General features: G+C 39.3%; 1 protein-coding gene across 3 annotated transcripts in view; it reads right to left on the reverse strand.

Annotated features, from left to right (window-relative positions):
• Nucleotides 1-24366, reverse strand: part of arhgef39 (Rho guanine nucleotide exchange factor (GEF) 39) — a 48627-nt gene that overhangs the window by 19737 nt on the left and 4524 nt on the right. For all 3 annotated transcript variants that reach the window (XM_046874319.1, XM_046874321.1, XM_046874318.1), the window contains exons 2-6: nucleotides 23615-23815; nucleotides 22836-22930; nucleotides 14698-14818; nucleotides 11885-12003; nucleotides 2712-2782 (exon numbers count right to left, since the gene is read on the reverse strand). In XM_046874319.1, the coding sequence (XP_046730275.1) occupies nucleotides 2712-2782; nucleotides 11885-12003; nucleotides 14698-14818; nucleotides 22836-22930; nucleotides 23615-23764 (556 nt within the window). In that variant the 5' untranslated portion in view covers nucleotides 23765-23815. The remainder of the gene's footprint in view (nucleotides 1-2711; nucleotides 2783-11884; nucleotides 12004-14697; nucleotides 14819-22835; nucleotides 22931-23614; nucleotides 23816-24366) is intronic.

Below are 24366 nucleotides of genomic sequence, written 5' to 3' on the forward strand. Positions count from 1 at the left end.
TTTAGCAATACCAGGGCTTAAACCTCCAACCTTCTGATCAGTAACCCAGAGCCTTAACCACTGAGCTACCACTTCCCTGCCTGTCTCACAACGGCCTTGTAAACTGTACATGATTGAATTACTATTAGTGACGGAAAATAGTGACAACCTGATGCAATGTCGGTGCTGGAAGCTGGTTATGTTCATATATAAAGTGTTCAACTCCTCTTATACTACAGCAAATTACCACTGATTACATTTTTATGCATTAATGAACTATTCATCCATTTATTCAATTCAGTTCTATTTATATAGTAGTTAAAAGCACATTGTGACAAATTGGCTGATTTATGAAAAAATTCATTTCAAATATCATTTATACATAAAGCCAGCCATTATGGTGGCAAGGAAACACCCCTCGAGACAAAAAGGAAGAACATTTGAGAGAAACCAGACTCTAAAGTGAATCTGTCCTCTTTCGATTGACCCTGAAAAGTGAGATTATGAATATCATCTTTCTAATATAGAGTAAAAAAAAAAGTGTTAATTGTCTTAATCAGGCCTTGAATTGAGCATCAATTGAGTTAAAACTTTTAAATCGATTGTACTTTGTGCTAGAGGTCAAATAATCTGGCCGATTTTTGGCATATTTTTATTAATCGGCATCGGCCGATTGTGCTGCAAATTAGGCCGATTATAGGGCAGGTGCATCTGACACACCAAACCGTGCGTGTATGTTCTGCGCTTGCGTGAGAGAACATAACTTTCCCATACCAGCAGGTGTAACATTTCGAGAGAGAATGCGAAGAACGTTTTGGAACTGTATTGTTAGTGAACCTTCAAACAGCTGTGTTTTTAGGCTAACAAACCTGCTAACAAGTGCACTGATTGGAGAGTGTTGTGTCTGTAAATTACTGTTATATTATATGAAATGAAGGGGAGAAGAAAAAAAAGTCCGCCAAAAAATCTGCATCTTATATTGGCCTTAATATCAGCATGGGTCAGAGAAAAACCCATATTGCTCGACCTCTACTTTGTATCTTTTAAGTGTTTGGCGACTTCAACGGAAACTAATCATAACCCTGGAGATCTTTAGGTAATCTGTAGTGCAGGGCCACAATCAGCTGTTATTAAATGTTGAAGAGACAAGTTGCAGCTGAACGAATCGACACCTTTCAACTGAGAACTCGTCAGCGAAGTACAATAGGGCATTGCACGAATGTACAACAGTTTATGCTATTTCATTGAGAATCACATTTAAAAAAAAAAAATACTAGGGGGTGTTTAATTTTTGGGGCGCAGCAAGAGTGTGCTTGCATATAAGAAAACTGTGTTTCAACAGAGCCATGCCTCCCGCATTAATAATCCAAACTCCCTCATTATACATTCCACAGACAATTTCTCCCCACCTCGTGTTTTTATCCCCTCCTTCTCCTTTCCACATTATCCATCGAGTGTGTTTAAATGGAAACTCTTGAGTGTTAACTTTTTTAATTAACCTTTGACAGTGCTGGATTGGTCAGTGGGTGGCTGTCATACGGGCTGGCTGACAGGCATGCAAAAGTACGTGCTGAAAAGGTGCTTTAATTTATGATTGACGAGGAGTGTGAAGTGCAGCAATTACCACAATTAAAGCTGTGCCATTCCACATGAAACGTCAAAGGGGGTGTGGGGGTGTGTGGGGGGGACAAAAACAAAACAAAACAAAAACTCTTCACTAGAACAAGCAGGAACTGGAAAACAACAGAGCCTGCTGGAATTCTCAGTGCTGGTTTGCTTAATCAGATGCAACGTGATTTGTCTGGGGTTGTTTTTAAATAATTCCCTTTACAATGTGCTTGAGTTGGGTGTGCAAACCCCCTCCATCCTCCTAATAAAAAGCAGGCGAGCGGGAAAAAAATGGCTTTAATGAGAAGAGGAAGAGGCGGCATGAGGGGCAAATCTGGATATGTACCTTCATCTTAGAATCAGGCGCTGTTTTAATTTGTAAGCAAAAGCAGCACGGAACCAATGAGATTTTAATTGATACACATAAATAATTCTGTGTGTACACTGCCGCTTAAGTCTGATTTGCTGTTTATTTGACGATAGAAATTAGTCATTATCGGCGCTTCTGTTGACTGTGGAGATTTTATTTATTTATATTTTACACGGTTGATATCCTCTGATCTGTTCCCAATTAATTTTGTCAAAAATCCACACGGGGAATTTAGACTCACGTTAAGCTTCGCCGTACTTTCATCCTCGGCGAGCGCTACAGCGACGGTGGCTGTGACAATAATAACAAATGAACGATGAAAGGAGAGCCCAAAGTTACTCTGTTTGTCACCCTAACAAAGACAAGAGAGGCTCTTTTTCCAGCACCGGCTCCAAACTTCACAGGCAGATTTGTTTTGCCACCGTATGCAGCACTTTCTGCACCTCTTTTTCCTCCAAAAGGGCCCAAGGTATCATTGCTTAGAGGAGCAAAAAAAACAAAAAAACAAGATCACACGAAACGCTGAATGATCTTTAGAGGTTTTCTGGAAAAGTGACAAACCAGAATGGAAGGCAAATGCGTAATAAGCATGGCTTTGGGTGACTGATTTGGCGTTTTATTGTCAAGATGCAGATCTTGACAATAAAACGATAATAAAAATAATCCGGGCTGGATGAACCCATCAACACTTTTGTCACGAGGATGAGAGGAGTGTTTGTTCGACTGCGAGGCAGAAAAGTCAGAAAAATCTTACTTGAAAGCTGCTGGAACTCTGGGTTGTCTGGACTGGTGTTCTCTGTCAAGTCCCTCAAGAAGTTATTGTACCTGCAGAGAAAATCCACAAAATAAGCATGGTAAAACAACAGGCTTTTTCTTTTGGGGAAAAAGATGAATAAAAAGACATCTTTAAAAAGGGGAATAAAAGAACTGCATGGGTGAAAAGGTTAGACCGGAGACTTCACAACATGAAATTATTCCCACCAAAGAAAATATCAGGTCACTTAAACAAGTGCTTTTGGGGAAGAAGAAAGTCTCATTCATCCCCATTGTGTCCAAACGTACATGTCTGCTCATAGTGAGAAATGAGGGGACAGGAAAAAGAGGAAAAAAGCAATAGGAAGTGAATATATTTCCTGTCATACTCTACACATAAACAAGTGAATGAATTTGACAGGGTTAAGCTCCACACATTAAGGAGAAATTAAATATTGATTATTGTGCTATCGCCAGCCTGTCCAAAGATAAAGGTTATTAATGGCCCACCAAATGAAGGGCCCTATTAAGGAAATGACCCCTATCGCAAGGTGAGAGTGAATTGAGAGGGAGAGAAATTTGGGGGTAATTCATTTCGCCGTTTCAGCGGTTGAGATAAAGACAGAGTGAGCCTTAATACCGGAGATTACAGCTCACTTAAATAGAGTCCAGCGCCTGCTGACATCAAAGACCTCGTGCAAAATCAGACGGCTCTCGAAAGTTACGAACCGTTCGGCTCTCCGTGAGCTTTGGCACATATTGGGGATATTTCAAGAGATTTCAGGTAAATCCCATAGTCAGAGTATATTTTTTCTAAACATGCATTGTAGAGAAAATATTTTACAGTAAATACTTACAGTTTCTATAGCAATAATAAATGTTAAAAATCCAGTCTCTCTTCCTGAGAAATCATTATTGATGATACACACTCGCTCATCAGCCAATCATGTTTCTGCAGTTCAATACAGGTCAAGACATATAAAGTTCACATCAAACAACAGAATAAGTCAAAATGATCTAAAAGTTATTCCAATTGTCCAGGAACAAGTGGTAAATAGTTGAAGAAAAGCTGTAGATGTAACACATAAGAGAGCTGCAATAGCACAGGGTTTTGCTTTTAACTAAAGGAAATTGATGGCCATTTTGGAAGCATATAAACAAATAGCAGCAGTGGCTGTGACACCATGCCAGCTGTCAACCTGCATGTAGCATCTTTTAGCTTCACTTCTTAAGAGCGGTTTTAGGAGCTTGACACTTCAAGGCCTTCTGCAATAAGCTATTTGTCGGTTTCCACGCTCAAACAAGGGGTTGAACCAATATAGTGTATCTGGAAAGTAATTCAGGAATGATGGGTATTTCTTTACAGCAATATAAGCATTTCTATTTTCAAAAGTGCAAAAATGCCAGAATGGACACACTTGTGTACAAAGACATGAAGTCCTGATGATGTACTCTGTACATCCTGGACAGTTTTATCAGGAAATTCACTGCAGCTCACCTGAATAACCAAATCAACTTGCTTTGAATCTGAAAAATAAAGCAGATTTTCTTATTAAAATAAAGGAGAAAAAAATAAAAACAGATGCAAGCAGCATCTGTTGAAAAGCAGCAAAACATCTCACAACTCAGATGAACCAGAGCGACTACTTACAGAGAAATCTCCACATCTACGTTACTGCACGTTCTGACTCTTACGGTGATTTAAACAGTCACCAAAAAAAAAAAAACTGACAAAAAGAAACAAACTGTGGAAAGTGGAGCGTGAGGAATCCAGGTTTCAGGGTTCTAGCCTGAACATAACACACTGTAGAGCACTGAATTGTAACTAAAAGAGCTAGGGAATGCCATGATCCGATATCAGTATGGTGGTTAAATAGCAAGTTTTTTTACGGGGGTTTTTTTTTGTGGAGGTAACGGGTATTTTTTTTTTAACTTTTGATCACGTTTTGATGAACTCGTTTTTGTACTAAATATTTAAAATTGTAAAAAAAAAAATGTTCCCCAAATGCAACACAATTTCCTTCTTCAATTTCAGGGCTAATTATGTTTTTAATCTGTGACTAAACTGTTGAAAAATATGAGAGAAATCAATGTTTTTATTAGAGTAGACTTAATCTAAAAAATACATACTTTTAACGTTTCATATCAAAGTGGTTACATTCTTTAATTTTTTTTTTTATATTTATTTTGCATGTTCCACTTATATTATATAGAGCAACATTAAGTCAGTATCGAAGAATACTTGAAGATTTGTTTCTTTTTTTTTTATATATATGTAATTATACCAACCCACTCCACACATGCAGAAATATATCTTTTATATCCATATATTTTGCAAGACAAAAAATTATATATTGTCAAACAAACCATGTCCTCGCCTGACATTGTCATTTTGCTGATAATTTGAATTTATGGACTAAATAGACTTTGCTTTTCTCTTATTGCTGGAAAGTCAATATGGGATCTCGGTACAATATGACGCAGAGCGACAGCGAGCTGCACTAAACTGGAGAAGAGGACAAGAGGTCACTCGTGAAGTGAAGATCAGGGAAAGTAGTTTTGCTAAGCGATCACTCTCTTAATCTATCCGTTCGGGAAGAAGGGGGGGGCACTGTGACCTTGAAGTGCATTGACAACTGACATTGATTTCTGCTCTGAGTGCTTCTCTCTGCCTCTTTTTCTTCTCTTTCGCGCCCTCCATCAGATCGAGACAGGAGCAGTCCTCTTCCATTTGCAGTCTACCGATGGCTGGGACAGACAAACGGGTGCCAAAGTGGCTTTTAAAGGGACAATCATGGCAGTACACATGGGATTGAGAGCTTAATGCTATGCAAGAGTTTGAGGAAAAATGGCTATCGTAGTCATCGTTTCTTTTCTTAGCTCTCTTGATTCTCTATATGGTAGAATATTTAAGTGACCAAACAAAGTTTTCTACAGGGCTACAAAAAAAAAAAAGGCAACAGTTCTCAAACTCTTTGCTGCTTTTAATTGTAACTTAAAATCCTTAAATAAACTCAGATTTAGTTAATGAATATAGTAAAATGATTCAAATACTATTTATGTACTAGCCTCACCATTTAAACACAACATACAATAATTGTATTAGTAGGGTTGCCACTTGTTTGGATTGCTTAGCGATAACTTATAGCTGGTAAAATCCTGTTTCTAAGAGCTTATTTTGAATTCATTTCCAAAAAAAACCACAAGTCATAGAAATTTAAGTGCAAAAAGTATATCTACAATGTACAGAACCAATCTGGCATAATATACACAGATATACAAGATTGACACCCGACAGTCACAGCTATGCATACCTTTTGAACATCTCATTTCAAAATTCTATCTTTACCCTTGCTGTTATGATAACCTGAATCCCATCCTTCTAGATGTTGGAGCATAATCAGGGGGAATTGTCACAAAAGCTTAGGTGTGATCAGGCACTGATGTTGGGTGAGGAAGCCTGGGGTGCAGTCTGTGTTGTAATTCATGATAAAAGTTGAATTCAGGGTTCTGTGTACACTCAAGTTTTTCACCTCCAACCGTAGCAAACCATGTCTTCACGAAGCTTACTTTGTGCACAGGGGAACTGTCATGCTGGAACACATTTTTGGCATCTTAGTTTCTATAAAGGGAAATTGTAAATAGGCAGCATATATTCCAGACCATTCTGTGCTTCCAGTTTGGAAAAAGAACAAATACAGTTGACAGGTGTCCACAAACATTTGGCTTTGTATTGTATATAACGAATTAAGAAGTAATTCTGTAGTGTATAATGACTGTACCAGGTGATAGAGACAGTGTATTGCAGATACCATAATTTAGATGTTTCGTATGCAAAAAAAAAAATTATGTAGTTTTTTAGCTTTTATTTTTCAGTTAAAAAATGTGCAAAAAAAACCCATAAAGCCCTACCTAGTAGTGCTTAAAACTTTACAGAGACCTGGCAACCCTTTCTGTGAGAACCTACTTCAAGAACCACTGTTTTAATTGAACCTTAATAGAACACACACGCCTCCTCTAAAATACTGTATAACGCATTAACAATCAAAGGGGGAAAAAATTAAGCAAAGCCTGTCTAAGAGGCAGAGTATTAAGAGGCATTAAAAAGAGAAATAATCTCGCCTCATTTTCTTCATGTCTGATGTTGTTTTAACAAACACATTACAGGCATTATCAGCCACGTACGCCCTTATTAGGGCTGAAGGGTGTGTGTGTGAGTGTGTGTGTATGTGTGTGTGTATGTGTGTGCATGGAGCAGCGGAAATCTAATTAAAGAAGCAGCTTTAAAAAGGGAATGGCCTAATGAGCATTATTAAAGCACATTCCAAATAATGTCGGAGAAACTTGCTCATTTAGCCACCCTGTCCCACTCATTAACACCAAAGCAAAGAGAAGATAACGAGACAATAACATAATCTGAGCCATATTTATAACAGTTCAGATATTCTAATGAACAGGCACGGCGTGTTATAAAGCACGAGTGGCCTAGTTACCGCCGCACACGCCCCGCCGCACTAATGCCTTTGTAGTATGTAGATGAAATGAGCTTTATGTTTTTGGCCCCCCCATCATCACCCCCCCCCTGAATAGACGTGGGTCATTTCATACTTACACACGTGTCATTGCAGATGAAAAGAGAGGAAATATCTGTCTAATTATTTCCCTTTAAATACATGCATTAAGGATTAAAATTCCTAATTAAGAGACAACAGAAACTGTCAGGCTCCTACACGGGTTATTGAGCACTGCACAGGCGCTTGCATAATTACGCCGTTTTAATAGCTTGCTCGGTACGAGCAAGACACTTTGAGGTGGCGACTACACTTGCCAAAACTCGGCAATTAAGCGGTAATCGTAAAGTAAAACAGAGTGAGCATTGTCCAAGTGAAAATGTAGTTCTACTAACTCAGAGATGGAAAAGCTTGAACAGACTGGCGCAAGTTTTATTCAGCAAATTCATTGTAATTAATTAGCATCTCGGAATATAGACATATCTCTGTATATGTGTGTGTGTATATATATATATATATATATATATATATATATATATATATATATATATATATATATATATATATATAATACTTTTGTAGAGTGCGTTAAAAAAAAAAACAAAGAGAGAGGAAAAAACTAAAAGAAATGCAGAAAAAAAAATTAAGAAAGAAAAAAACAAGTGAAGAAAGCGAGAGTGAGAGAAATTTATATGGTCGGTCAGATATTATGCAATATTATGTACAGTTCACATAAATTTATAATTTTTCACCAAAAACATGGTTTCGTTTCCATTCATTGCATTAGGAAGAAGACCTAATACAGAGCAACTTACAGTTATCTTATTTATACAACTGAGCAGTTGAGAGTTAAGGGCCTTGCTCAAGGGCCCCAGCACTTTCAACTTGGAAGAGCTGAGATTCAAATTTACAACTTCCTGATTCAAAGTATTTAACTACTAAGCTAGCATCTTCAATATTTCACTGCTTATACTACACATGATTCAACTAATTATCTAATCAACTACTTTTAATAAAAGGCACAAAGAGAGAAAGAAACTCGTACCTTTTTTCCCTTCATTTCATACAAACAAAAAGAAAAACAGATTCGATCATTCGATGCTTCCAAGAATTTTTTCCAACTGCTTCCAAGAACCATCCCTCTCACAAACCAGTTATCAGAAGCATTCGCAAGCTGAGGTCGACATATGAAAGTCGATAAGATGAAGGTAATGTTATATTTATGGGATCAATAACTGTGGTGAGAGTAAATGCATGAAATATAAAGCTCTTTAATGAGAGGACTCAGTGTAGCACTACTGCTTAAAAAGATCCTTCAACTCCTTTGTATGTTGACATGAAATAAAGGACGACAGCTGAGGTTTGGTCAGGTAATTATGTAAAGGAGTGGGATAATCAATAACAAGGTTGTATACTGCCATACCATCAGGCCCTGAAATGTTTTATTGCACTGATATCAGAGCAGTTTGGCAGCAAATACAAATCTTCTGTTTAAGAAAGTTTTAAGCTGTACATTTTATTAGATGTCGACCTATGGATCAGCTGGTCGAGTAATCGGGCCGATTTTTGCCATTTTTTATTACTCGGCATCGGCCGATTGTGCTGCAAATTAGGCAGGAGCATCTAAGACACCAAACTGTGCGTGTACGTTCTGCGCTTGCGTGAGAGAACATAACTCATTCATACCAACAGGTGGCAGTAGTCTGTATTCTGCATCCAAACAGGAAAACCAGAAAAGCAACAACTGTAAATATCAATAATATAAACAAGCAAGGAGCGGGTCCATCTGCTGCAATCGTTACTAACGAATTTGTGTAGCATTTTGCAATCATGTCTGCTAAGTTGTAAAGACAAGAGAAAGAATGACAACACGCGTAGTCAGTTTTTTCCCCATGAGTTCGCTTAGCCAATCAGACTCTCTTTCTCGCCAACAAGCTCCGCCTTCAATTCGACATGCAGAATCAGCAGAGAAACAGCTGATGCCGTCCTACCAGGGCCAACGGTGCGGGAAAAGACTAAAACCGACCGACACCCAACCCCCAATGGAGTTTCTATGGTAAATAGGCGATATATAGATCTATCTATCTATCTATCTATCTATCTATGCACACACACAAAAAAGGTGTAATCGAACTGTTCTGAAATATAAAAAAGGGAATTATATGGCCATCCAGATATTATAAAATATTATGTATGATGTTCTCTTTAAAAACAGTAATGGAATTTACTGTCATGGAATTTGACAGACACCCTTATCTAGAGCGACAGAGTTTTTTCAGTTGAGGGTTAAGGGCCTTGCTCAAGGGCCCACAGTGGCACTTTGGTGGGGCCGGGATTTAAACACACGAATTCTGATCAGAAGTCCAATATCTTAACATCTAAAGCTACCACTTTCCACATTTTACCTTTCTACTGCACTTAATTCAATACATTTTCTAATCAACTACTTTTAATTACATATTGTGTATAATAACAGATTATAGAAGAATGCTGCTGCTTCACATGAGGCACAATAGTGCAGTAGGTAACAGAGTCCTGGGTTTGATCCTGAGCTCAGGTGAGAGCAAAGAACTTCATTTTATTCCAAAGGTTTGAATTCATGATCAAATCATGTCAGCTGAACAAAAACAAATTGTGTTAATGCCATGCAACTCATTCATAATAAATAAATAAATAAATAAATAATAATAAAAAAAAGCTGTACATATAAATTCAAAGAATGTGTTTAAAAGCAAGGGGTGTCAATAAAATGATGCACAATGTAACCCAGGGTTAAGAAGTGAAGTGAACAAATGCTTTCATCAAAAAAAAAAAAAAAAAGGAATTCAATCATGCTTTTTTCATCCAACTTTAATTGGAAAACTCGGTAAAAAGCCTTTGCGCCCCGCAAGCATTATTTTTCACACCAACCGGAATGTACGCAACGAGAGTCTATATCTAAGCTGCAAAATAATAGTGTTCAACTCAGTTAGGAAATAATGTGACCTGCTTTTACTTTTTTTTTACGTCTGTTTGTGTTAAAGTGATGCAGCAGAGCGGGTGCGGTGTGCTCTGTGCTACAAAACATGAAGATGAAGGGTTAACAATTTCACAGGTTACTGGCCTACATTCATTCTTTAAATCGGTTCCTTTCGAGCCTTTTCATTTCAAACACTTGCCAAAGATCTTGGCTGTGTTACGGGTCATGGTCACATGGCAGAAGAAAGCGGACGAGGAGAGGATAGGAAAATTGAGATCAGTCGGTAAAAGGGAACAGACGGAAAAAAAAAAGGAGAGAGTAGCAGTTTTGCCTGTCTTGAGTAGCCACAGAAAAACCGCTTAGGGTCCATTTCCTGAATTCTGTGTCGGCAAAAACATCATCCGTGGACCGATATCAAATAGCACTTTTGTATCCGGATGCTGTAGTTCGACAGGAAATAAGAATTACGTGCTAGTAGCAGATTTAGCTCGCTATACTATTTACGAGAAAACGTTGCCCGTTGCTGTCGTTTGATGCAAAATCCATTGAAAATTCCAAGCTTTGAGGAAAGAATTTCTTTTTTTCCTACATAGGATCACTTTCGCTACAGCAGATGGAGGTGTCAAAATTGAAAAAGTGCTCATATAGCATTATATAAGGAGGAAAAAGACACGCTGTTACGCAAGTGGGAGAAATTTAAAAGGTATAATTATCTCCATTGCAACGCTGACATCGTGTCTGCTTCTTTCACGTTTCGAAACTATATTTACAAAGCCGGAGTGACATGAAAGCCTAATTAAGATCGACTTGAGCAGCTTGATAAAGCAGTGTCACATCATTTTCACTGGCTCTTAAGCATGTTTCAGCCCATTTCGCACCCTGTTACACTAATTAACAGCTGAGACCACGACCGCATGAAATTACATCCAACAAAATCGGTTGCTTAACAAAGGCGATTTTGACAGTTCTTGGACAGTCTAGAGGCTGGTGTGAGCCTGACATCAAACAATAATTATGTCTGTCATCAAAAAGCCTTTCCTCTGTACAAGGTATGTGTATTTGTGGCGACTCCGCCAAGCAACCAAACAGAAAAAGGGACAACTCAAGCATGGAAAGCGTAACCTGGTGGTGACAGCTTTCCTGCACGGCTACAAGTGAGTCCCAACAACCACCCCCCCCAAAAATGTTTGTTTTTTTGTTGCTTTTTTTTCCCCCCTTCTTTCCCGTACGGACGCAGTCAGATGTGGGAAAGAGAGCGTTGAGTGATTTGACAGCCATCGAGAAGACTTTTGTCACATCAAAGGAAGCAGACTGGCCAGTGTCAGGAGACACTGATGCATAACCAAAATGCATTACATTCACTTCAGAAAATGACTACATATCCACGTTGCCATCTTGTTGGAGCTGTCGAACGGCCGTAATCTCTCCGCAAAAGCAGATGGTTTAAAATGCACTGTGCTGGCGAACAATTCATTTCATTTGCACGTAATATGGAATTCAATGCCTGAGTTACTCTGACATCTGATGAGTCAAAACTTTCTGAGCCAATCTTAGTCAATAATTCAAGCTTGGAAAAAAATTTCAAATGTTCCACAGAACCAAATCATTTCTCACCAGAAGGGACCGTTTGAAATGTGTGCGTGCGTGGTTTTACTATTCGGAAGCGCTATATTGTGTTTATGGTGTGTGCATGGAGTCGCTTACTGCTGTATGCGCTCCAGTGGAAGAGGAAGCAGGTCTTCAAGTTTCTGTTTGCGGAACTCAGGTCTGGCTTCCTGAAGCTTCTTAAAACGTCTGAACGCTTTGTTTTTCTTCAGCTGCACCTGAGAGAAATCAAAATGAGGAATTCTTTAAAAGTTTTCATCTCGCAAGCCATAATGTATAATATCGAAATACGAAGTGCTGCTGATTCTGATTGGACAGAGGGCAAAATCGTTGATTCCTGTCCTGCAGTTTGATATCAGGTCAGAAGATTGTTCCATCTGTACTGGATGCTAGACAAACTCTTGACAGTTTTTGATAAGGGATCATGTTGCTAACCCAATGACCACCCTCTTCCATTCGCCCGCCAGGTGTGGGACCGTCCATGACAGAGTTCTTTATCCCCTTTCCCACAACTGAGCAGCCATGGAGGTTGAGGGCCTTGCTCAAGGGCCCAAAAGTGGCAGCCTGGTAAAGCCAGGAATTGAACGCACAACCCCAGGAGCCAAATTCCAATGCCTTAATTACTAGTCTACCAACTCCCTACCATCCCATGCAGCTGGTTCAATTGCATCAAGCATGCTCTGATCATGAAATACACATCTATCCAGAGGTCACATCAGCAGGAAAGACCAGCAGCCTTAAAACAAAAACTAACCTCCGTTTCTCAACAGAGCTCAATTTAAACCAGACTTTTATTCCTACACCTCAGTATAATAAACATACACACTCAATCAGCCTAGTGTGGTGTAATGAGCGCCGAGTTGACCATGTACACCTGCTCGACTGGATTTTATGGCTGAGGCAGCTGGGGTCTTTCTCTATGAAGCTGAGAGACGTTAAATCACAGACATGTAGATGGTTATGTAGCATGTGAACAGAAAAGTTATGGTTGTGTGAGCAGAAAGCTATTTTGCATTTGTTATTTTTATTATAAATTATATTACTGACAACAATCTGGGTAACAAAGCCGACATGTCAGAACATGTTAGAGACAGAAATGTGATAGCAATCTTTCTACAGCTGATTTATTTTATTTTTTTCCTAGAATTCTAGATGCAAGATCAGGTAGAATGCGTGAACATCGACGAACCCAGTATCTTCTTTTTTGAACATTTATTATGAAAAATAAATAGAATTATATATACGTATATGTATATATGTTGCACAGTCAAAAAAAAATAAATAAATAAATAAACAATACAAAACGAAATTGGAACGTTCCCACAACAAAAGTCTACATTCAGAAATATTTAGTAACAAACTATATTCAGTAATGTTTAACTAAGCATTAAAACTCACTAAATTGCATCTATAAAAAGGATAAACAATAAACAATTAAATAAACTTCTCTGTTTGGCTCTTACAATGATTTTGCTTGATTTCTTTGTCTATTTTCAACTAGCTAAATAAAGAAATAAATCTGAGGTGAAAAACTACACAAATGTAGTTTATGGTTATGGGATGATTTATTTCACTATGGAATTAATTAGACCCTTCTGTGCTCTAAGAACCAAAATGTGTGGAAAACAGATTTGAAGCTCAATCTCGTATCAGACGGAATTGGCCGGAAAGCCTGAGCAGTCGTTAGTTTGTTTGAGTGGCATAAACAAATATACACAAGGATCTAATAAACTAATCGCAAGCTCTTACATTAAACACAAATAAATTCTGCCTCTTGTATGTGTAAGAGATCCTTTATTAGCTCACCCCACGTCAATGACACAGCGGTGATCTGGAGGGACAGATTGCCGGTGTGTGAGTCACGCGTCAGGGCAAACATGCTGCTCTGTGTTCCTGCAATTACTGCCATGTAGGCCTGGTGGGGGAATCGATGCTAACTCACACAGCTCGGGCCCGAATCGATGGGAATCAGTCAATTTGGCGCAGACATATCCCTCTCTTAATTAAGACATTAATATCTGCAGAGCTCCAGGCTTCCCACAGATAAATAAGAGCAGATGTTAGCGATGCCTCAGCTCTGGGCTGATAGGTGAAGAAAACATTTAGAACATTTCTCTTCCTAAGAGTTCAAGAATCACACTTTAATTTGATTCTGTCCGGTTTGGAAACGGGGCCTGTCTGGTAGTTATCGCTGGTATTAGCATAGTTTGGTGATAATTCTTTAACTGCTACCTGATTTGGCTTAACAAGGAATCAGTCATCCATACACAGGGGTACAGCTGCCATACTGAAGGAGGAGCTAATTAGCAGAGAGAGAGAGAGAGAGAGAGAGAGAGAGAGAGAGAGAGAGAGAGAGAGAGATTCCCAAATGCACTTTTTTTGGGGGGGGCAATTGACGGAGACTGCCCACTTAAGTCAGGCCTAATGAGACGGGAGTGTTGGACTTAATGGTACCACTGGGCTTTGCCTGAGAGAGATCTGTTTGCACAGGGTGTCATCCACCAGCCTTAATCAGGTAGGTGGTGACGCTTTTTTTCTTTTTTTTTTAATCGCTTCGAATGTCAATCATTTTGAGTGGCGATCTTTGAATTACTGACCCAACAGTGATTTCTCTTTTCTTTTGCACAATGGGAGAAAAATAAATGTTGTCATTGATGAGCCACGATCCAAAGGTTTAATAAGTTCAGGCTAATTAAAGTGGAATAGATGATGTACTGTCAATCACACACATTACCATAGATCTATAACAAATGCATATTTATGAATGTATATAGACAGGCATGACTACAGAGTCACACAAAAGATAAATATAAAATCTAATTATTGACGTAAAAAAAAATCATCATGAACAGGATTCAGCTTTGGAGTTTGTACATGGTATGTAGCTCATTTAAAGGTCTGGCTGAACTTACTGCAAGGGTCTTCTTGGATGTCTGGAAGTTGTCGACGTAGGAAGTGTAGAAATGCAGGTGAGGGCAGAACTGGTCAAATCCTGCACCAAAATTGCCGTTCTCCAGATGGGCAAGCAGCGTCCTGGTTCGGGCACAGAATATAAATCCTTATCCAGAGAGCATAATTGAACTACTTTCTCTAATCAAAACACGAGCACAATACATATGTCTGGACTGGTAAACCCCTTCACAGGGTGAAATCAAAACTATATTAAACTATACATCCTTTCCGAATAACAAATTATAGCAAAGCATAGCAAAGCATTTCAAAAGTGAAAAAAGGGGTGAAAAATGCATTTTAATGTTTGGCTTCTGACTGTAGCGCAGGAACATGGCAGACATTTTGACAGCAAGTATCTGATTTCAGACCGTCCGTTTCACTGCAGCATGTAGCTATCCAGAGACGTGATCAAAAATGACATTTACTGCATGAGGAAGAAAAAAATAAATAAAAATCACACTCAACCAGCAAGGTCTTAGACATCTTTAGGCAGACTGACATTATTATTTTTATTTTTTTGCCACCACGTTTGTTAAACAGGCTCCTCACAAAATATGATCTCTGCAGGAAGACAACCTGGGCATCATATGTAAATAACAAGTAAGTAAAAACAACTGTGTGTTGACATGTATTTATGGTTTATAAAAGCAGAGATGTCCAAGCATTTTTCAGGAAGAAATGAGAAATTATGGGCCAAAATCTGATTGGCATTTATGGCTGTTTACCAGAACTTACAGATGTTTTCCCCCAACCAAGAAAAAGTGTTCAGAAAAGAGGTGGGTCACTAAGTGACCGAGCTTCTCCTACATCAGGGGATAGGTCAGTAAAAAGAAAACACTTCTCGACACGTCTTTCTTGTGTCCTGAGGGATGAGGAGTTAAGGAGTGGTGGTACAGAGCAGTTTAATTCATCAGGTGGATCAGGGTTCATCTTTGGCTTTGTAGACAACATCGGTGTTTGGATTGACGTGGGAGGACGTGCAAAACATGTCGGTCTGAAAGAAGTGCTTGACGTGATTAACTTCATTTTAAGCGACTTAAAGGATGTGTGCATCAACAGGTCGGACTAATTAACTCTGAAAACATATGCTAGACATAAGAGAAAATATTTGCAGCGTTTAACACAAACGCGTTGAGGCTGTAAATAAACGGAGCCTCGCCTGGCAGCTTCTTCTGAACCGGAGCTTCTGTTTAAAGCACGGCGGAGGTGAAATAAAATAAATAAATAAATAAATAAACAGTACTAAACGTAGCTCTATTTGAAAATTTTAAGCGTTTGTAAGTGGAAAAGAAATAACGAGGGGGGGTTATACAGAGTTCACAGGTAGAGCTGTTTGCAAATAAAAGTGCTTGTGTGGCATAGTCAAGGCCTGACAGTTGGCTGTGACAGTGGTTCAAGAACAATGCAGCAGGGGTTAGGGCTTTAGGGCATCATTGTGGCATTTTCCACAGTGCAAATCCAGGAACAAAACACACCCGAGCGGAGCACGTGCACAGACGCCTCGGCTGCCACGCGCATTACAGCGCCGCAGACGGAATTCAAGGATGTGAGAAAGACAATGCTGATGCTTGTGAGGGAGCTTATTATCCAAACTTACAGAAAAGTAACGTGCGCAGATGCGTGCGTGCGCACACACACGCGCGTGCGCACACACACACACTCCCTCTCTCTAATGATGTTCCCTGAGACTTTACATCCTCACATACAGGAGGAAGGAACACTTTTTTTTGCAGCTGAAGTTGATTTAAATAGATCTTAATGAAGTTGCAAGCCAAAGGTAGCCGCTGTGCGTAATCAGTAGATGCTGGAGCAGCCAAGAGAGTTGTAACGAGGGCAAAGGCCGTGGAAAAGCTGTGCTTCCATTTCCCTTCTCTCACAGCCAGAGGCTATTGTAATAAATATGATATAACGAATTACATTTTTATGAAGGTTTTTTTTTTTTGAGGGTAATTAATTTTTTTTTTAGCCACCAGGAACACGCCAAAGATAACATTAGCATTCCTTCTGAGTCGCCTTAATCCACATTAATTCGGAGCAGTTGCGACATCTGGGGTGGGCACAGACTCGACTAAACAATGGTTTTATCCGTGGAAAACTGGGACGGATGAAATTTATTATCGCCGGGTAGCCAACACAAGCGAACAAGAGAATAAAACAACAACACCATTTCGAACCGTGATCCACGCGTCACCCAGCCTGACCAACACCTTTCTTTACTGTTAACGATGAGTGAAAGCCCATACAACAACTATTATTAGATGTTTGTGTGCCACATTTACATTTAATGCATCTGTTTTACAGAGTTACTATTCATGTTTTTTTTTTTTGTCAAAGTGCAGTCCCAACAAGCAGATTAATGAGATTTTTTCTTCTACTGAGGAAACTGATTCATTTTCTAACTTTTATTTTATTTGAATTTTTTATTGTAGATTATTCAAGAAAATATTCCATGAATCTTTTTAATAAATTGTATTGTGTTGAATATCGAGTTGAAATAATGAGATAGCTCTAAATGTTGAGTTATGGCAAATTGATGAAATATTAAATCAGAAATAATGACCTGGCACCTGCACAGCTTTTAGGTTCAAACCAGTGATGGTCAGTAAGAAAACTCGTTACTGTAAAGTAGCTTTTTCACGCATCTGTACTTTACTGAGGTATTTCCATTTGAAAAGACTTTAACTTCACTACATTTCAAAGTCAAACACAACTACATTTTGCAAAACCAGTCAGGGTCGAGCGCGCGCTCTGTTTTGAACTTGTTTTGATTGGCGCTTGGTGGTATCGACTTTTCGCCAACATACAGTTCGGCGTCAGTTTAACAGCAGGCATCAGTGTTTGACTATTAATTAAATAATTGATATAATTTTATTAATAGATTGTTAGAGTCTTTCCACAGAACCTGAGTAAATTAAGCAAGTGTCTTATGACAAAAATGATAATAGAATATTATAGCCATAATAAATCATTAGATACTTAAGTACATTTTAAGGCAAAAACGTTTGTACTTTAACTCAAGTGAAAGGTTAAAGGGGGCATTTTTACTGGAGTCATATTTTCCTTAGAGTATCTCTACTTTTACTCAAGTACATGGTTTGTGTAACACCTGTATATTCATGCAGATGTACACTAAGCAAAACATCATGCAGATGTAAGCCAAGAGCTTCAATTAATAATCACATCAGACTTTAGCCGACTAACATTTCATGGTTGTTTGAATCACAACATTTTTACACACAACAGTTTCAAAAGGTTAACTGCATAACTTCTACCAGTTGAGAATACTAATTTTTCACTACAGGACATAGCCAAGTCCTAAGTACATTCAAAGGAAAATAGGGGTCATTACGAAAAATGCAGACAATTGACTTTTTTTTTTAAAACGTCCATCGGAAGGGTGCTACTTTAGTTTAAGGAAAAAAATTAATTACATAAAAAATAACTGTTTTCAGGCATTGCTAGGGTTCTGAACATGGCTAAACGATGGATGCTGGCGCCTCTGTTTCTTATTGAGTTTAAAAGATTCTTCTGGGCGTACAGAAAAACAGACTGCAGCCTTAAGATTCTGAAGCGTCTCTCTAGAAAAATGTACAAAACACTTATGGAGCCATGAGCCCAGTGTCTGTGACGCTATTCATGGAGAGATTATTTTTATATTTGTCACAACAATACGTCTCTTTAGCTGATAATCAGAGTATAGAATAAACCGCAGACATGATTACTGCAAGTCATTACGTTAAAGTGGACTCCATGCATTGACTTCATTTACTTCATTCGAGACTCACCATCTGATCGACCGTCGAGTTTACTCAAACCCGGCAGTAGACCTAATCACCAAGCCTTAGCTGTTTAACTCCATTCTTGAATCGTGGGTGGATAATATGAAGAACACATTAATTATATTCATAAAGGAAATCAGTGCTTTGTATGTGTAGTGTGAAGAAGAAAAAAAATCCCAAACCCATGCATTAAACCTAAAGTTTTTGCTGCAATTAATAAAACCACACACACACACATTTACTTTTTTTTTTTTTGTGGCATTTAGCACACACACACACACACACACACACACACACACACACACACACACAGTGACTGTTACGGCGCACCCAAAAAACGCAACCTGAAGTGAGGAATAAACAACCTCTTCTGTCTGTTCAGAGATGTAAATTGAGAGGCTGGCATTATGGCTCATGCAGACATTCAATAAGCGATTCTAATGATGATATATGGTAACTGAGTACCAATTTATCTGATACATCAGCCTCTGTAACTCAGCCCTCCATCTTCATTGAGCCGCCGCAGCCCGTCAGTCTGGCAATGATGGGAGCCTCAGGGACTCATAGTGATTCATTATTCACACCGCAAATATGATTCTCGATCAACACGTTCGAGGATGAGTCCCTTTCCCTGCTGTCACTGTTTTGTCTTGCTGGATGTCTAAATGCGTGCGGGGTCCACGTGGAGCGGCAGCTCCGTCCGATCCAATCATGTAAGAACCCGGAGGATCCCGTCAGACGTGCATCTGTATTGATCGTGTCATTAAATATGGCAAATGCCAAATCTGACTTGATGTGGGAGTAATCATTTATTTATTTCTTTTATTAGTTCAGCCCTAAAGATCCGAAAAATGAACACGAAACAAGCTGGAGGCTTCCTTTCTCTGTTGTTATTGGACATTAAGAGAGGGATTTGGCTGCTCACGAGTTGCTTTCATGTGCACTAAACCTGCACCGCATCAGATAATTCACAGTTCTTCACAAGAGCTCCTTAGTCCATACAGAGAAATCCAGCGTTCACAAGAGCGACTTCTTGACACTTGTTTAGTTAATTTGGTAGTTTGTTCTCCCCACCCTGGAAGATCAATGCTCACTCTGGACTACAAGCTAGCTTTTTTTTTTTTCTTCCTCCCGTTGTGTTATTTCATCTTCGTCCTTTCATTTCTCCCTGGCCTGGCTTTTCATTTGGGCCGGCTGTCATGAATCGAGGTTCCCTCAAGCAGAGAATCCGAAAAAGGCCTGCGCACAAGTCACAACTAGACTTCATAAATGAGTACCGAGAGCTTCGGCCCCCATTAAAAACAGCAGGCCACGTAGAAAACAAGCTGCTTTCTAAAACTCAAGCTGCTACAGGAGGGTAAGGGAAAAAAAAAAATAAATAAATAAACTCAACAAACACAAACTGGTAAAGAGAGATGAAATGTCGCTGAAAAATGCACGTGCTTCTATTCAAAGCATCAGCATTTATTAAAACATGCTGTAATCAATGTGTGCTGCTTGGAGGACATTAGTGCCAGTCATTATGAGGAAGAATGAGAGTGATAGTAAATGTTCAAGTAGAGGAGTGTAGTTAAGAGAAAATGCAGCTGTAAGCCTAAACGCAACAGCTTCGTCGATTCATGATCCCACTTTACACAATGCAGAGGGAAGACGGAGTTTACTTCATTTCACTGTCAGACCTCAATTAATGCTCACAACCTTCTCGTTCTCTTTAACCATCTCACGCTGTCTCGCTCTCGTTCTTTCTATGTCTCACTCTCGCTGGCTATCAATTTGTCTTTTTCTCATTGATGCATGCTTTATTTGTCTTGCTCTCTCTCCTCTCTCTTTCTCTCAATTTGTCTCTCTTGTGAGGTCTCCATTTTTCACCCTCCATCTGCCTGCCTACCTGCCTCTCGTACTGTTGCATGCTCTATTTCATGTAAGCTGCATTTTGCTGTCTCTCTCACTTTGCCCTTTACACTCATTGCATTATGTTCAGTCGCTTTCTTTCTGGCTTTTTCTGTCTGTCAGTCAGTCAATCTCTGTCTCTCTCTCTCCCTCCCTCTTTTGCTTCCTCTCAATTTGTCTGTTCCACTAAGCACTATAACATGCTGCCGGACTCCTGCTTTGTCTGTGTCTTACTCTTTAACTGTCCTCCTGTTTGTCTATCATGTTGTCTTTTTCTCTTTCTATTTCTCACTCATACTTCTCTCTCTTTCTCTGTAAATTTGACTCTCCTGTGCTTACGATATATTTCTCTGTCAGTCTCTCTCTCATGCTCCCTTTCTCCTGCTCTCCCTCACTCGGTCTCTCATACTCATGTTCCATCTTTCTCTTTCTGACCATCTACAGTTGTGTTCAAAATTATTCAACCCCCAATGCTGTAAATGGTTTTAGGGAATTTAGTGTACATTTGTAATTGTATTCAGAATGAAATCCTACAAGGACTTCTTAAAGAACCATATGCAACTAAAATGACATCAATTAGTTTTGTAATACAGTAGTAAATGTTTCTTTTGTGAATTCTTCATTGACATAATTATTCAACCCCTTAAAGACTACCACTCTGAAGAACAGAGGTTCAATGAAGTGTTTTCAATCAGGTATTGAAAACACCTGTGGATATCAGGGAGCAGCAATAAAGCCTAATAAGCACCAATTAGGCAGCTTTAAAATGACTGTGATACTCAGCTCCTTCTAGACATTTACTTGTGTGGTTACAAACATGGTGAGGTCAAGAGAATGGTCCAGGAAGACAAGAGAACAGGTGATTACTCTTCACAGGAAGGGCAATGGCTATAAGAAGATTGCAAAGATGTTAAACATACCAAGAGACACCATAGGAAGCATCATTCGCAAATTCAAGGCAAAGGGCACTGTTGAAACGCTACCTGGTCGTGGCAGAAAGAAGATGCTGACTTCGACTGCTGTGCCCTACCTGAAGCGTAGAGTGGAGAAAAGTCCCCGTGTGACTGCTGAGGAACTGAGAAAAGATTTGTCAGATGTGGGTACTGAAGTTTCTGCTCAGACAATACGGCGCACCCTGCGTAATGAAGGCCTCCATGCCAGAACTCCCAGGCGCACCCCCTTGCTGTCCCCAAAGAATAAGAAGAGTCGACTGCAGTATGCCAAAAGTCATGTGGACAAACCACAGAAGTTTTGGGATAGTGTTCTGTGGACTGATGAAACAAAATTAGAACTGTTTGGGCCCATGGATCAACGCTATGTTTGGAGGAGGAAGAACAAGGCCTATGAAGAAAAGAACACCTTGCCTACTGTGAAGCATGGCGGGGGGTCAATCATGCTTTGGGGCTGTTTTGCTTCTGCAGGTACTGGGAAGCTTCAGCGTGTGCAAGGTACCATGAATTCTCTTCAGTACCAGGAGATATTGGATGACAATGTGATGCAGTCCGTCACAAACCTGAGGCTTGGAAGGCGTTGGACCTTTCAAGAGGACAATGATCCCAAGCATACCTCCATATCCACTAGAGCATCGTTGCAGTTTGAAGGCTGGAACATTTTGAAGTGGCCTTCGCAGTCACCAGACTTAAATCCGATTGAGAACCTCTGGTGGGACTTAAAGAAAGCAGTTGCAGTGTGCAAGCCTAAGAATGTGACTGAACTGGAGGCTTTTGCCCATGATGAATGGGCGAAGATACCCGTAGATCGCTGCAAGACACTTGTGTCAAGCTATGCTTCACGTTTAAAAGCTGTTATAACTGTAAAAGGATGTTGTACTAAGTACTAAGATTGAATGTCACTTGGGGGTTGAATAAAACTGATAATGATGTGAGCTCAGAAAAGACATTTGTGGTTATTTCATTATAAATGTTATGTTATATTTGTCTGACCTACACGTGCCTCTTTGATTTAATTGTAAGCAGGATGACTGAATGATCATAATCAATGTCAAACCGACCAAAACAATTAATTTCAGTGGGGGTTGAATAATTTTGAACACAACTGTAAGTCTCTCTCTTCATGGCTTTGTCCTTCAGTCTCTCTTTCCCTTCTTCTGTTGTCTCACACTCTCAATTTGCCTCTCTTGCAGATCTTTCTTCCTCTGACTGCCTGCCTGCCTGTCTGTCTGTCTCTCTTTTCTTTCTACCCATCAATCACAGTCCCTTGTATGTCTCTCTTTCTTTATTTCTTTCTCTCTCTCTCTCTGTCTTGGTCTCTGGCTTTCTCTACACCCATGTCTGTCTCCATCCATCAGTTTTCTCTTTCACTCTCACACACACACACACACACACACACACACACACACACACACACACACACACCCACCCACCCACACACCAGAGCAATATGCAGTTAATTATTGAAAGGATACTTACTGGTTTACTAAATGAATTGATTTAATTGAACTGAAGATGCGCTCTCTAATGTCCTGCCTCAGGGTTCCTTTGGCCTTCAGAATCTCCACAAAGTACTAGAGAAGAGACGGAGAGATGAGAAGGGGGAGAAAATTAAATTGTTCTGACGCCACTCGCTCATAACTCTTCATCTTGTGAGTGTCACCTTACACCCAGCACACCCTTGAGACACAGAGGAAAGTATTTTGCATCAATGGCACCTCAATTATTTTTAAAAGGTTAGGAGCATAACTAATTCAACACGACCCAAGGGCAGGGGAAAACCTGAAGGAGAATATATGGATTCTCATAAAAATGTACGTGGGATTTAATAATCAGCCACTTACCTAACAAAACACGGTGCAAAACAAGAGGAATAATGTGATCGGTACACCGTGTTCAAGCTACGGTTTCAAATATTAATCGTTATGACGCATGCAGGAACATTGACAAATCCAGAAACAGCTGCAGTGCTCTCAGGTCATTTAGGAATAAAATGAGCTGTGCAAATTGAATGTGCTCAAGGCCCTTCGTTGAGTTACAAACCACAGAAGGAAAATTGTGTGCGATTGTTCGAAAATCACTCAAGAGTAAAATAGAAACATTACGAGGACCACTTTCAGATGGAGATGACGAGAGACTAAGAGTAATAACTTGTTATTATGTTATAACTTTTGTTATGCAATTTTGACATCACATTTTCAGATGTTAGATCAAATCTCTTTCGTGGGATCGCTCAATAAAAGCATTCAAAGCCTCACTGTGGTGATCACGTCCAGCTTTTCGCAGTATCTCTGTTCACTCTGGACCAGTTCTCGTCCGGTCCGCTTCCTCTTCCTGTCCCAGCGTTCCCGCTGCTCCTCAACGCTGTACACACCTGCAGGCACGCATGGGCTCGGACAAAAACTCATGACTGTCCAGCTGGGGGTGCTGTCTCCAGATCAAGGGGGTTTTCCTTTATTCTGGAAAAAACAAAAAATAAAACTATTTTTTTTTACTCATCACACTAAGACATTTTTTTTTTAGATATTAATAGTAATAATAGACACCATGTGGGAATTACATGAGCTCGCCCAGTAGGAAAAAAAAGAAATTAACAGCGCCTCATAATTTGAAATGTATTTACATCACAGCATTCGATTAACATTAATGTGTTCGAACAGCAGCTCTAAAAATAATACTGGCCATGATTCAAATCACAGATTTATATTGATGCTCTTTTTGAAATAAACAAACATTTTAGTTTGTTCATTAAAAGAGAGGCAGGTGTAAATTTAATCAAACAAAGTCTGTGTGAATTACTAAAAAAAAAAAAAAAAATAAAAAAAAATAAAATGCTGTCCATCAATTTCACTATGGTACAAGCAGAAAAACACACTTAGGAATGTGCCATTATGGGAAAATAATTACCTACAGGGTGGTGAGAAACATTACACCATTTATATACCACCAACAAGAAATAACATTATGACCACCTGCCTAATATTGTGTTGGTTCCCTTTTTGCTGCCAAA

Source organism: Silurus meridionalis, chromosome 18 (assembly GCF_014805685.1).
Source record: "Silurus meridionalis isolate SWU-2019-XX chromosome 18, ASM1480568v1, whole genome shotgun sequence".
Taxonomy (NCBI): Eukaryota; Metazoa; Chordata; class Actinopteri; order Siluriformes; family Siluridae; genus Silurus; species Silurus meridionalis.